This window comes from Balaenoptera physalus (assembly GCF_965194825.1).
Source record: "Balaenoptera physalus genome assembly, chromosome: 13".
Taxonomy (NCBI): Eukaryota; Metazoa; Chordata; class Mammalia; order Artiodactyla; family Balaenopteridae; genus Balaenoptera; species Balaenoptera physalus.
In genome coordinates, this window is record NC_138892.1 from 16632326 (window position 1) to 16646959 (window position 14634).

The 14634-nt window shown below is 45.8% G+C and overlaps 1 protein-coding gene and 1 long non-coding RNA gene across 3 annotated transcripts in view; both read left to right on the forward strand.

Moving 5' to 3' along the window:
* LOC309640616 overlaps positions 1 to 14634 on the forward strand; it is a 441572-nt gene that overhangs the window by 167731 nt on the left and 259207 nt on the right. The window lies entirely within an intron of this gene.
* NUAK1 (NUAK family kinase 1) overlaps positions 1 to 14634 on the forward strand; it is a 69098-nt gene that overhangs the window by 45652 nt on the left and 8812 nt on the right. For both annotated transcript variants that reach the window (XM_082419414.1, XM_082419415.1), the window contains 3 exons: positions 537 to 688; positions 3280 to 3345; positions 14015 to 14134. In XM_082419414.1, coding sequence (XP_082275540.1) covers positions 537 to 688; positions 3280 to 3345; positions 14015 to 14134 — 338 coding nt within the window. The remainder of the gene's footprint in view (positions 1 to 536; positions 689 to 3279; positions 3346 to 14014; positions 14135 to 14634) is intronic.

Sequence of the window (14634 nt, forward strand, 5' to 3'; positions counted from 1 at the left end):
ATTCTAGTGAGGTAGACAGAATAAATGCACAGACTAGATATGTAATAGGGCTAAAAGGGGTCCATAGGACATGTAGGACCTGGTGGCCACATTTGGAACTTTGGGTTTTATTTTGAGTGAGATGGAAAGTCTGGAAGGTTTTGAGCAAAGAGACGACAAGTTTCACCACCCGTTTTGGGGTCTGGGTAGCTGGTCCATATCAAATGGTTAATAAATGGTAGTCGTGTTTGTTGTTCCCCACCTACAGGGAGGCAGTTCTGGTGGGAGGGTCTTGCGAGAAATGAACCTGGTTAAGGGAGTAGTGGGGTCCTCAGAAGAGAGAGGCACATTCCCCGTAATGTAACAGACGCAAGTCCAGTAACAGCAGCGATGATGTCATTGCCCACCTGGCTGGGAAACTTGCCCATCTCCTCGTGACGCTGTGGACTGATTTGTTTGTCCGGCGACATCTCTGTTGTCCCCTCTCGCACGGTCTGTAGTCATTAGTGAGCTTGTCAGTTGAACAGGGTGTTTGTGTATCGCCGTTCCCCCCGCAGTGTTCGAGAACAAAGATAAGATTGTGATCATCATGGAGTACGCCAGCAAAGGGGAGCTGTACGACTACATCAGCGAGCGGCGGCGCCTTAGCGAGAGGGAGACCAGACACTTCTTCCGGCAGATCGTCTCCGCCGTGCACTATTGTCACAAGGTACGGCCGGCCCCACCACAGCTTTGGTCACAGATGGTTTTCATGGCACCACGTGATTCTGTTCATATTATGAAGGTGACATCTGTTCATAGTAGTATGTATGGAGAATTCATAAACGAGAAAGAAGAAAATCACCATCACCCAGAATCCCAAAATCCAGGGATAACCGCTGTTGACATTTTTGTTTGTTGTTTTCCAATCTTCTTCCCCCTACTCCCCACATTTATTTTTCATTTAAATTTTTAATTTTGAATCATTTTAGATTTACAGCCGTTTCCGAGATAGTACAGAGAGTTCCCATGTACCTCTCACTCAGTTTGCCCTAATGCTAACATCTTACAGGACTGTAGTACACTTGCTAAAATGGAGACACCCACATTCGTTTATTGCTATTAACAAAACTCCAGATTTTACTTGGATTTCGCCAGTTTTACACGAGTGACCTTTCTCCCTTCCAGGATGCAATCCACATGCAATCAATGTGGTACACATTGCATTTATTTTTACATTTCTGTCTTGCTTTTTCACTTAGGATTTTAATCTAAACATTTTCCTATGTTACTAAAAAGTCTCTGGAATTATTGTGATTGTTGGACACTTAGGCTGGTTCTAATTTCTGGTTATTAGAAATAGCGATTGACATCTTTATACATTAACCTTTTTTCTCTCATTTGAATAATTTACTAAAGGGAAATTCCAGAAGTGCAATTAGCGGGCCATAGGTTCTGAACCTTTCTATGCCCTGATTTCTTTTCCTTGCATAGGTTATATCCACAGAGGTTATATACACACATGTACAATTTTATTGCAACACAACTAATGGGATGTGCTCTTAATCCAGCCAGTTTAGCTACCCTTGGTCTCTGGAGAAGGGAATGAAGTACACAGATAGTTCCAAGCCATACTTCAACCAATTATTATTTATCATTTTAGTCCTGATTTCCATCCCATTCATACTTTCCCCCAGAACTGTCACACCTGGAACAGTCCTTCACTTTGAGGACAGTAGTGATTTGAATCCAACATGCCATCCAAAATAGAGTCAGCTTCTTCATTTAAATGATTGCAACACGGGGCCTTCTGGTTTGTTAAATATTCTGGTTAATTGAGAACGACTCTGGAATGATCATCTTCTAATTACTTACAATCTAAAACCCTTAACCCATGTGGACATTATTTGACTTCTCTCTGCTGACTCGAAAGGCACTGATGATTCAGGTCGTGCAGTGTTTTGTATTTTATCATCAGGCATCATCATAAAGCACCACAGATCCTGTTTTCATTATCTGAAGTGTGTGAAACTTGGATTTTGTATGAATGGGGCTTTAGTAGGCTCATTCCATCTTATGAAAACTGGGATTGCAACAGTGTAAACCAAACACTCCCAATATTTAAAATTAAACAAAATCAGCTACCTTGCATTCCGTATCTTTCCTCCAGGAGCCCTGGTTTGTGCATTACTGAATCCCTGAAGGTTTGGGTTAGAAACAGTGGTAGAAATACATGTTTTCACCTCTCCAGTCAGTGTTTTTAGAGATACTAGGAACTGTCAAATAGAAAGGAAAATAAGCAATAAAGTACCAGCTGTGAACATGCAGATTCTGAACTAAAGAAATCCTGAATGAAAGACAAAGAATTCCTAGCCAGTTGGTTTTCTTGAAAGGGCAGCTTCAATTGCCAAGGTCCTTTATGCTGAATGATGTTAAAAATGTCCTCCCAGCCCCAATAGCTGGTTCTTTCAGTTCCTCTTCCCCTGCTCACCCATCCCCTTAAAAGATCATTGGGTTTTAAAAAGAATTGAGCAGGATAGTTGTTACTGTTGTATAGACCAACAGCCTATTGGTTAAGGACTTCTTTTCACCATTCAGCTGGCTGTCTGCTTGTCACTGGGCTCATCTGCCAGCTCTGCCAGCATTTGCTTGAATGGAAAGGTCCCGCAGTATGGCGGCGGCTTGCTTTGGTCTCAGTGGCCTCTCCCACCTTCACCCTTCACTCCACACTGAGTCCTGCCCAGCCGAGAGGAACCTTCCCTCCCAGCTGCTTAGGAAATAACCCTTGGGAATGCTTCTGTTATCCTCAGGACAGATCTGCATGGTTTCCTGGGTCAGAACAGATTGAGCCAGGCACTGGGGAGACAGGTAGACAGACAGACAAGCAAGGTCTGTGAGCCCCACATTCCGAGTCCCCAGCAGAGAAATCTGCTGCTTCCCTGGGAATCGCATCACAGACAGACAATGTTTGCCACTGCCTGGGACTATATGGCTTTCACACAGTGGAATTACATTCCGACAGAGAATCCCCCCGCTGTTTTACAGGCTCTGGGGGAGAATGGATTCCTGTCATTTTTCCCTTAACCACACAGCAAGTGACTAATGCTCTCCTGTCGCTGGTGCTGTGCTGGTCGCTGGCAGGGAGCTTCATGACAGTGAGAGAGGCCCTGAAGGATGGGGGCGAAGACCACCGGCGCTGACGCATTTCTTTAATCTGTCAAAGATTTCCCTTTGCTCACTCTCCTCCTTCCTCCCCCTCTCCCACTTTCTCTCTCATCCCAACTGCTCCCATTCAATTCCCTGCCTGTCTTCTCATTTCAGAATGGTGTGGTCCACCGGGACTTGAAGCTGGAAAATATACTGCTCGATGACAACTGTAATATTAAGGTAAAGCTCTTGCCTCATTGATTGATACGCCAGACCTGGGGATTACAGCTGGTTGAAGGCTTAAACTCTGCTCCAAGCTGCAGCCTACAAATAAGGCGGCCCCTTCCTTCCCGGCAGGCGGGTGGGGAGAATCACTGGGTTTGAGCCCTCAGTTCAGTTCCAACGGTTGAATTCATTCAACAAGCATTTATCGATCTCCAACTACATGCCAGACATTGTCCTAAAAGTTGACTAGAATACAGTCGCTGTCCTCGGGAAGCTCAGAGTCTGTAATTAGCACCATCAAAATACTTACAACAATAACCTAGTGCATTTGTATTTCATAGCATCCTTGCCCGGTATCAATTAAATTCAATCTTCATAGCAATCATGAGATAGATACTGTGATTTACATCATTTCAGAGATAGGGAAACTGAGGCACAGAGACGTTAAGTAACTTTCCTGAGATAACGCAGTGGTAGGTAGTGGAGCTGGGGTTTGAACCCATGTCTCTCTGACCCACTGAGCCCAAGTTTGAACCATTCTGCTGGAATTTGCCCGCAGGCCCGCAATTTATTATCTGTCCCTGCCACTTCTCTGTCACTTCCACCCCGTCTCCTACTTCTCCCTCCCAACTCCTCCCCACCACCCCCCTCACCCCCCCAGCTGTGGAATTGGGAAGCCGACTGAAATGGTGGCAGTGGTGGCTTTTGGGAAAGAACATGCCAGCAAGTGATGGGGCTGACTCTCACGGGGAGTATTATTGCGGGCTGCTGACGGAGCTAGAGAAAGCTCTCCTGGCCGACAGGGTTCAAGTGCCTCCTGCAGAGCACTCCGAATGGCCTTTTGATCATGGCTGCAAAGTAAGCAAATACGGTTTCAAAATAAACTGGAGCTTGCCGCATGGGTTTCATTATGAAATGGTCTTAGTACTCCCAGCACCAGGGGTCCCTCTCATTGGCCGCTGGTGACGTTAGTGCCTCATCCCTGGCCCCTGGACCAAGCATGGGAGTGACCTTGCATCATCCTCTTTTTTTGTTGTTGTTGCTCTCAGTTGAGGGAGTGCATCACAGGGAGACTGTTTCCTTGCTGGGACGGATGGAGTTGCTTTGGTGTTTGGATACTGGTTGCAGATCATGGTGGCAACCATTAGTCACCATTGTCCTTTGAGAGGCCCCTGGAAGCCACATCCGGGTGACCTCTTGTTTTTTGTGAGTGGTTGACCGTGATCACACATTTCTCTGTAGCCCACAGAGTAAGGAGGAAACAGTCGGTCAAATTAGTCTTTCTAGGAACAGGAAGTGAAATCTCAGGGTCTCTCTGTTTCTGGCAAAGTGGTTGGATTATTCCAGAAGGAGCAGTGGCTGCAGAGTTAGAAAATTCCATCCTGTGTGGTTTACTAGCTGTTTGACATTGGGAGAGCCACTTAACCCTGTTTCCTCAGCCATAAAATGGGGAGAGGGTAATGCCCATGGGCCTGTTTTGAGGACTGAACAAGATGCTCTGCCTTTAGCTTTATCTGAGCACTGTGCAGTGAGTCAAGGTTAAGAGCAGTGGCTTTGGAGTTGCATGGCCTGGGCTTGAAGTGCAACACTGCCCCTTACTAATGGCAGTGTTTCAGATTAATTATTCACATATCTAAGCCTCAGTTTCCTCATCTGTCTAGTAAGGGTGCCAGCCCCGTTCTTTGGGGATTGTTGTTTAGCTGTTCATTTTTAAATGAGTATTTGCTGAGTCGTTACTATGTGTCAGGCCCTGTGCCCAGTCCTGGACAGTCAGTGACAAACGTGAGGATTTTAGACAATATGTGGTCAAAGCACTTAGCACTTACCTATTAATATCCACGGCCCCAGCTGACAAGGCTGGCCGTTGGGGAGGGAATTGAACAGGAAGTGAGCTCTCTGAAGGTGCCAGGGCGCGGTGGTCAGGCCACGGCTGGAGAATTAGGTTCTGGTCTGAGGGACACATTCTAAGAGTTTGTATCATCCACCCTGGTAACTTTCTCTGCAGATTCTTCCTGCCACCTGCCCCCGAACTCTCAAAACGAAATGTGGTCTTTACAAGGCCTGGAATGTGAGCCTCTTGCTTGGGGATCGGGTTCTGTGGTACAGCTTGACCTCATGGTCCCATGATGTAGTCCCAGAAGTGATAAGGCACATAGCTTCCTGCAGAGTCATAGAATTCCCCGATGGAGGAGAAGAATGGTCACCATTCTGAAGGCAATTGTGCCGGGAACAATGGGCAGGAGCCTGGGAGAACGACTCATTTGCATAAAGCAAAAGGGCAGTCATGTGGGGCCTCCCAGCTCCCAGGACCAAGTCCTTCATCCCAGGGTCCCTAACCATTAGGTAGGGAAATAACAGGTACATAGAACATTATAAAAAGTAAGGTTTTGGTCCTTTTTCCTTAGGATTCTTAATCCTTAAGAATGTCTACTCCTGGCGTTTACCAAGGTAAAAACACACACACACACCCCCATCCACCCAAACCTTTCCTTTCTCTGACGCTGTCCCTTCCTTCTGCTTGTTCAAGGAATCCTATGAGGATCTGAGAATCCGAGAGCTTGAAAGAACCTTGAGGGTCATTTTCCAACCCCTTGTTTTAATGATTATGGCCCAGAAAGTCTAAGTTATGTGCCTGCCCAAGGTCGTACACAATGAATCAGTACGTCATTGTGTCTTTGTTTCCTTGGAATGCGGCACAATGCTTGTCACACGCGGTAAGTCGGTACTCTAAGCTGTTCGATTTTGGAGTGAAGGGATGACAGCCAGGATTAGAACTCACATGTTTGACTTCCAGGCAGATTCTCTTTATATCATTTCACACCCACTTCCAGGGTTTTTGAAAATGTGTTTCAGCTGCTGTTGGTCTGTCTTCCGGCTGCATATGCTCGGCTCTTCCTGACTCAGCATTTTGCTGGAAACATATTTAGAAAGGGCACTCGTAGCAAAGGCAGGCAGACACATGGCCACAAGCTGGCCTCCATGTCCAAGAGAGTCCATGTCATCAGTGTCTGCACCGGGGGACCACTGACCCTGAAGGTCTGTTACCAACCAGCAGAGCATGAGCAGTGAGGTGCTTCTCAAAATGTGGGTCCATGTTACGTATTTCGAGGGTGGAGGGCTTTTGCCCAGAAAGCCTATAAAAATGCTCCTGGTTGAAACTTGTCGCTGCAGTTTTGGTGTGAGCCATGGCTCTTGTTCCTCTCCCCTGCCCTGCCTGATGTTGATTTGCAAAGAGCACATCTGGCGCTGGGAATTATTTTTCTGGCCACTGCGCGAGGGTGTGGCTTCTAAAAATATTCACACAGTCGGTCGGCAGAAAGAATGAGAGCAATGTGCTTCTTTGGGTTGCATTCCGTACTTTGCGGAGAAGCATGTCTACCAAAATAGACACCCAGCACAGCATTAATTTGCAATTAATAAAAAACGGGCCAGATTCACATCCCACTCTCTGGGAGAATGGAATGCTGACAATTCCCATAGACAGCTCCTGTAGAAGTGCCTGACAATGAGAAGAGGGCCAGGCACCAGGGTCAGCAGACCTCCACAAAGAGGGCTGGGAATTTGGTGAGCTCCCAGGGCTCAGAGTAGAGGGACATAGGGGAAATGGCCCGTTGCCCCTGATGACAATGGAAATGCCTGCTGCTGTGGATAAGAAGAGCAGCTTTGAATGGCCAGGGCTAAGTCAAGATGGAAACCCCGAGGCTTAACAAGACCAAGAAGGGCAGCTCAGGGTACGGGCCTCTGGGCTTTGATTATATGAATGTGAGGATGCTGCATTCATGCATTAATGAATCCATTCATTTGTTTGTGCATTTGTCCACTTACGTGTATGTGTGTGTATACATACATATCCATGAATGCCTGCGTTCACTCTTCCGTTCCTGCGCTTATCCATTCAGCAAATTGAATACCTCCCATGAGCACTATTTATTTGACCACAAATATTTACTAAGTTCCTACGGTATACCTGGCGTGGTGCTGGATGCTGGGAATTTAATAGTGAACCAGATGGCCAAGTCCTTGTCTTCTTGGAGCTCAGAATCCAGCTGTTGTTAAACCAGCAGTAATAATGAGCCATGAGAAGGATACAGAGGTGAATGAGGGAGGTAAGGTACCTGTCCTAATGGACTTAGAATTCCAGTTGGGGACACAAGCAATAAAAAAATATGTAGTGTAATTCTCTGGTGGTGATGAAAATCCATGCAGGATGAGGATGGGGAATGACAGGTGTTATTTTATCTAGGGGGCGGGGGGTGGGGGGCAGTCAGAGAAGGTCCCTTGCCTAGTACACAACTCCTCAAATCCACCAGACTTTGTGGCCTTTGCACACACAGTTGTCTCTGCCTGGAATGCTCTTCCTACTGCTCTTTGCCTACCCCTCCTTAGAGTCTCAGCTTGAAGGCCTCTTCTTCCAGGAAGCCTTCCCTGATCCTCATCTCTTAGGCCCAGATGGCTCTGCTGTGTACCTCATAGTCCCTTTGTAATCTATCATGGAAGTGCTGAGGAGGAAGTGCTGGGTCTGAACTATGGGCAGATCAGAAAGCCTTTGCCGAGGCAGTGGCAATTGAACTGGGTTTTGAAGGGTGGCTAGGAGTTCGATAGAAAGGAATGTGATGATGGCCTTCCAAGGGGAAGGAGCAGCAAGCACAGGAGCAGGGCAGGGCATGGAGGCTAGACAAGGAAAGTAACCTTTTTGGAGCCCCTGCTAGAAGCCAGAACCCTGTGGCAGACCTTCCACATGCCTTATTTCATTTGGTTCTCAGAATGTCTCCACTGGGGTGGGTCTGATTACCCCCATTTTACAGATGAGGAAGCTCCTGCAACTAATAAGCAATGGGGTTGGCTACAAACCTAAGGTTATTTGACTCCAAAGACCAGGCACCTGATAAATTCTCTACTACACCCACCCAAGTTTGCCCTGAATCCAACAGGGCATCCTCACACTCACAAGGGGAGGCCACTTTTTTCATCCTTGCTTGTATATATAGGCAGCCTGCAGACAGCTGCCCCTGGGGGAGACTCTCCAAGTGCTGATGGTGGCCACGGCCAGGTTGCCTGAGTCACCGTGGCCAGAGTAGCCATGCGGGGCTGCCAGGGTCGAATGGGCTGGGTGGTTGCATGTTCACATCCCTTGAGAGGCTGCTTCTTGGAGGTACCTTAGTGAAGAGCTTCCCCAGATGGCTTGGGGTCCGTTATTTCTCATCTCTCTCGAGAGGAGGTGTGACCTTAGATCTGACGATGCAAGCTGACCCCACTCACTTTCGCTCACCATTTCACTCCGTACCTTCACTTCCTGACAACCCGAGCGAGGCTGTCACGGGAAAGCCACAGCAATGAACTCCAGGGCCCGACAGAGCTATGGAGTGTGTCTTTCTGGAGAGTGACACAGAAAGCCCGTTTCCTCCTCAGCCACCCGAGAGCAATAACTCCCCTTTATGTGGAGCTTTACAGCCAGTGCATCTCTTCACCCACATCTCAGGCCAGCCGCTTTCCTGCCCTGGGCCTCAGCTTCCTCATCTGCAAAATGGAGATAACAGTGGAACCCTGCTCATTGGGTTGGTGTGAGGATTTAATATACGCAGCGCTCACAGAACAGCGACTGGCATGTAGCAATGCTGCTGTTATTATTATTATCTCATTTAATCTGATTTTGCTTTTCACAACACCGTGTGGTCGAGGCTATTGCAATTCCCTTTTCCAACAGAGGAAACTGAGACTCAGGTGAAAGCAGTGATCGCTAACATTGACCGAAGGCCTACTATGTGTAAGGCGTGGTTTAAGGCACTTTCCATCTATCAATTCATTTGATTTCGTATCCGCCCTGTGAGGTAGGTTACATTATAATCATCACCACCCCTCCCCCCGCCATTTTACAGTTGAAGGAACACAGGTTCAGAGTGACTGACGTGCAGCGAATCCCCTGGGGACCGTGTGACAATGCAGACACTGACTCAGTAGGTCTGGGGTGGGGCTCCCAGCTGGTGCCGATGCCGCTGGCCCAGCTGGTAGAAGGCGAGGCCCGGATTTGAACTCAAACCCTGCATCCCTTCCTTCTCCTGTCGCACAGTGCAGCCTCTCATGCTGGACATGCTTGTTTCGGAAATGAATGATAGTCATGTCTCTTGGCTCTGTGGTGGGCACTGGCTCTGAGCAAACAATTGTTAAGTAGACCAAACCACCAGCATTCTCCTAACGGCTGTAGTTTATAGAGTCAGCCAGGACCAGGACTCTTCCAGGGGCTTTACGTGCATGTCTTCAATCCTCAGAACAGCGTTAGAGGTGGGTTCTATTATTATTCCCATTTTGCAGATGAGGAAATTGGTGGCAGTTCCCACCCATGATCTAGCAGTGCCAAGTCCAAGGTTAGCCCCAGGTGCTTCTGGCTCCACAACCTCTGATGTGTCCAGTGCACTTCCTCTCAGACACTGCAAATGACTGTCAGACCGTTGCTTTTATTATCATCAACATCAGCATCCTTTCCCAGTGGTTAATCATCAGCAAGCTGATCCTTCCTTTTTCTTTTTTTTTTTTTTAATTAATTTTTATTGGAGTTAGTTGATTTACAATGTTGTGTTAGTTTCTGCTATACAGCAAAGTGACTCAGTTATACATATACATATATCAACTCTTTTTTAGATTCTTTTCCCATAGAGGTCATTATGGGACCTAGTTTTTTTTTTTAATTTTTATTTTTTATTTTTTAAACATCTTTATTGGAGTATAATTGCTTTACAATGGTGTGTTAGTTTCTGCTTTATAACAAAGTGAATCAGTTATACATATACATATGTTCCCATATCTCTTCCCTCTTGCATCTCCCTCCCACCCACCCTCCCTATCCCACCTCTCTAGGTGGTCACAAAGCACCGAGCTGATCTCCCTGTGCTATGCAGCTGCTTTCCACTAGCTATCTATTTTACATTTGGTAGCGTATATATGTCCATGCCACTCTCTCACCCTTCCTTTTTCACTGGATGAGCTCGCAGGGATTATTCACAGTGATCCGAGGTTAATCCCCTTTTAAAAAAATGGTGGTAAAATATATGTAACGTAAAGCTTACCATTTTTAGGTTTTCGGTCCAGTGGCATTAAGTACATTCACATTGTTGTGCAACCATCACCACCATCCATCTCCAGAACTTTTGCATCTTCCCAACCAGAAACTCTGTGCCCATTCACCACTAACTCCCCGTTCCCCCCTCCCCCAGCCCCTGGCAACCGCCCTTCTACCTTCTTCTGTCTTGATGAACTTGACTCCACTAAGTACCTCACATAAGTGGAATTATATAATATTTATCTGTTTGTGTCTGGTTTGTTTCACTTAGCATAATGTCTTCAAAGTTCATCCATGTTGTAGTGAGGTTAATTCTTCTGAAATGTGAATAATCACTTCCCACCTTGTATAACTCTGATTTTCATCCAGCAGGGCACACCTCTAGAAAGGCTTGAAAACAACAGAAACTCCAGAAATTAAGGACATGAGTGTTGATATCCTTTTCAGAGTCCAGGCTGAACTGAACAGCCCAGTGTGAGGACAGAGGGTGGTTCTGAACGGGGCAGGGCAACAGTCCCTCACCAGCAGGGTGGTTACCTTTCTCCAGAGGTTACCAGTGTGTCGGCAACACACAACTTTGAAGGCAAAGCTGGCTGCCTCCTTGGTGGAGTCACCCTCGATACACGACTGATGTTCTGTTAACAGAGAATCGTACAGAACCCAATGTTCACGTAGCTGTTCTGTCTGTGACCTTCAGCGGAGCTTCTTAAGTCCTCTAATCTTCAGTTGCTTCACTTACAGAGCGAGGGGCAGGATTAGTTCACCGCTTACAGGTTGGAACCATTTCTGGGATTCCTTTTTGTTTTATTATGTTTAAAATCATTATTTCCCAAATTTCCCAAATGTCTTTTCTTTTGTTCTCTTCATGGATTTTGCCTTTTCTTAGTATCTTCTGTGCTATTTCACTTTAATACTTTTATTTAGTGCAATTCACTTAAGAAATCATGTGTATTTGAAAAAGAAACCTTACATAATTACCTCCAATGGAAAACCAGTATTGTTTTGAGTATCATGAAGCTAATAAAGCTACCCAGGTGGATTTACAGGTGGGACACGTATTTGAGCTCCAACTTTGTAAAATGCTTAAAATAGTAATTGGCACATACTTTATGTCATTTAATTTTCACTGTGATACCGTGGGGGTGGATACTATTCCTACCTCCATTTCACAGATGGGAAATTGAGGCTTTGAGAAGTTTTATAACCAGTGGCCATTTCCCGTCTCAAAGTGATATAAGCTCCATACGGCGTGGAATCTTAGAGCTGCAGCCCAAGTTTAAGTGGCTCAAGGATGGAGAACTGTGTGCGTGTGTGTGTGTGTGTGTGTGTGTGTGTGTTAATATTTCTTTCCCACTGAAGTGCCAAGAACATGGACTAATCTAGATTTCTATTAATCTTATGTCAGCAACAATGACAGTTTAACTGGGAGAGGCTGATAAACATCAGTCTGTGAGGATGGGAGTGGGCCGTAACATAAACACACTTCTCAGAAGGGCTACAAAGAAAGCAAGGATGCCCAGACTCGGAGCACTCCTGGTGTGTGTGTGGGGATTTGCACGTGGTAGTGGCGGGTGCCTCTCACGTGTGTGCCTGTGTTTGGAAGCTCACGCAGTGCCCCGGATGCCGCCGACGTTCACAGTGCTGTGTCGGTTCCTGCCTTAGCCGACTTCCCGGGATGTTCCAGGGCTGCAGCTGGTCCCTTCCTGTCCTGATTGACAGGGCACACTTCATAAAGCTTCCAACCAACTTCCTGCAAGCCAGTCAGGGGGCCTTGATAAGAAAGCGGAATTCAGGGCAATTAAGTGCAAGCTGAGCCCCGAGAATGCGTTTTCTGAGGGCGGTTGTGCGCCAGCTGCTTTCAGTGCCATTCCGTTCATTCAGGGGTGACTTTTACAAAGTAGCCTTCTTCTGGGCGCTGCATTCAAAACAGAGCCTCAGCTGGACTGTGTGTGAATCACTCATCCTATTTATAAGCTTCAAGTGGAAATCAGTTTGGGGCAGGGCAGGAGTCTGTAGAGGCTCAGCGTGGAAGGCTGGCGTAGACTGGGTGAGATTTGCAGATTACCCAGGGGCAGTGCTGGGCAGTGGTTTGAACCTTTAGAGACACTCGGTTTACATTGTTGCTTGCTAGGTAGCTCTCCTGAGACGAATAACCTAATTTCCCTAAACCTCAGTTTTCTCATCTGTTAAGTGGGTTTAAAAAAATTATGATAGAATATCCATAACATAAAATTTACCATTTTAACCACTTTTAAATGTACCATGTCAGTGGCATGAAATACATTCACATGGTTGTGTAAATGGGATTTTAGATAGGATTAGATTAGAGAGTGTAAGGTGCTTAGAACCATGCCTGATAATTGGAGGTTGTTCTGTAAGTGGTAACTAAGTTTACTATTATTACTTTGTATTATCTACTAATTGTCTTGTGCTTTTCAAAATATAATGCCTATTCTGGTGACAGGTGTTTCTTGGGTGAGGGCAGGTGCTAAGCAGTGGATGTTACAGAGATGAGGGGCAGATGTGGAACCTGCCACCTGCCTCGGGGGACTCAGCCTAGTAGGCAAGGTGAATTTATATACATATAATATATATATTTGTATATACATATGTACATACATACGTAAGTACATATGTAATATATATTATATGAATGTATGTGATATATGTGATGATATGTACATGTATAATATATACATTATACATATATATGTGATAATACATATATACGTGTAACATATATACATTATATGTATATATGAATAGGTGCACACACACACACAGAAGAGCGCTGCCATAAAGGATAGTAAAACACTTCAAGAAACCAAAGGAGAAGAGAGTGATTCCAAGGGGTGTGCGATACAAGAGAAGCAAGGTTAGGGAAAACATTTGCCTGGAACTTGCAGACAAAGATTCAAGGCACTTTTTCGTTCACCTTGATTAATTCTTTTTTTTAAAATCATTCTCACAATAATCCTGTGATCCAGAAGAGGATAGGGATCATGGGTTTCCATTTTCTGGTGGTAAACTGAGGCTCAGAGTAGCTAAGGGACCTGCTCCATGTCACACAGATGGCTAGTGGCAGAGTTTGGGCTGCAATGTGATGACTCAGAACCCGGTGCTGTGGGTCCATTTCATCTAGGGTCCCAAGGTGGGCAAAATACAGTTCTGATTGGTGCGTAGGTCTATAAAAGGTGGTGATGTCCAGTGAACAGGTAGGTACGTACACCACTGTGGATGAAGGCAGTGAGATTTTAGGTAGGCCACAGACGGACGGGTCTCAGGTTAATAGTTACACACTTCAGTGTTCATCAAAAACATCGAGCATGTGATTCTGTGGGTATTTCTCAGGACAAGTCTACACTGACGTGGAAATAGAGTCCTTGCAAGGAGTGATTTTCAGTAACAGAGCATGCAGTGGGTGCCAGGGACTGCAGTCGGGGAATCACTGGCCCAGTTGTGCCCACTGGTCCTTTCATGAAGACTCAGGGCTGCAGAGAAAAGGGTGACCCAGCTGGCAGAGCCACGCAGGGGCGCCTCAGCTGCTTTGGTCCGTGTGGTGTGAGCTGAGCCAATGCAGACGCTGACTGTAATGCTAACAGGCTCCCTGGGTCTCGCTCCTCTTTGTAGATTGCCGACTTTGGGCTTTCCAACCTGTACCAGAAGGACAAGTTCTTGCAAACGTTCTGTGGGAGCCCGCTCTATGCCTCTCCCGAAATTGTCAACGGGAGGCCTTACCGAGGGCCAGAGGTGAGCAGCTTGCCTGGTGTGTATGGTGGGGGGCTGGAGGGGAGAAAAGAACTGAACCTAGGAATACTTAAAACAAACAAACAAACATAAAAGCAAGCAAACAAAAAACCGTTTCCTTATATGATTATAAAAGCCATAATATACACACCTGGGAGAAAAATCCAGAACAGCCTAATAGAGAAAATAAAGTTGCCTGCAATCTCCCCACAAGAGATAACCACTTAATATATTTATGTGACTTCTTCTTAGGCTTTTCTTTCCAGTGTAGATCTTGTATTTCAAATAATTGAGGTCACTATATATGTGTATATCTCGCCTTTTATTACTAACTTAAAATTGTGACTTTTCTGAATTTGTTATTACTAAAAACATGGTTTTTAACGATGACATAATGTTTTATTGTATGAGTATACTGTAATTTATTTAATCACTTCCCTAGCGTTAGACAGATTGTTTTCAGTTTTTCCCTATTATAATAAAACAAGCAAAACAGAAAGCAA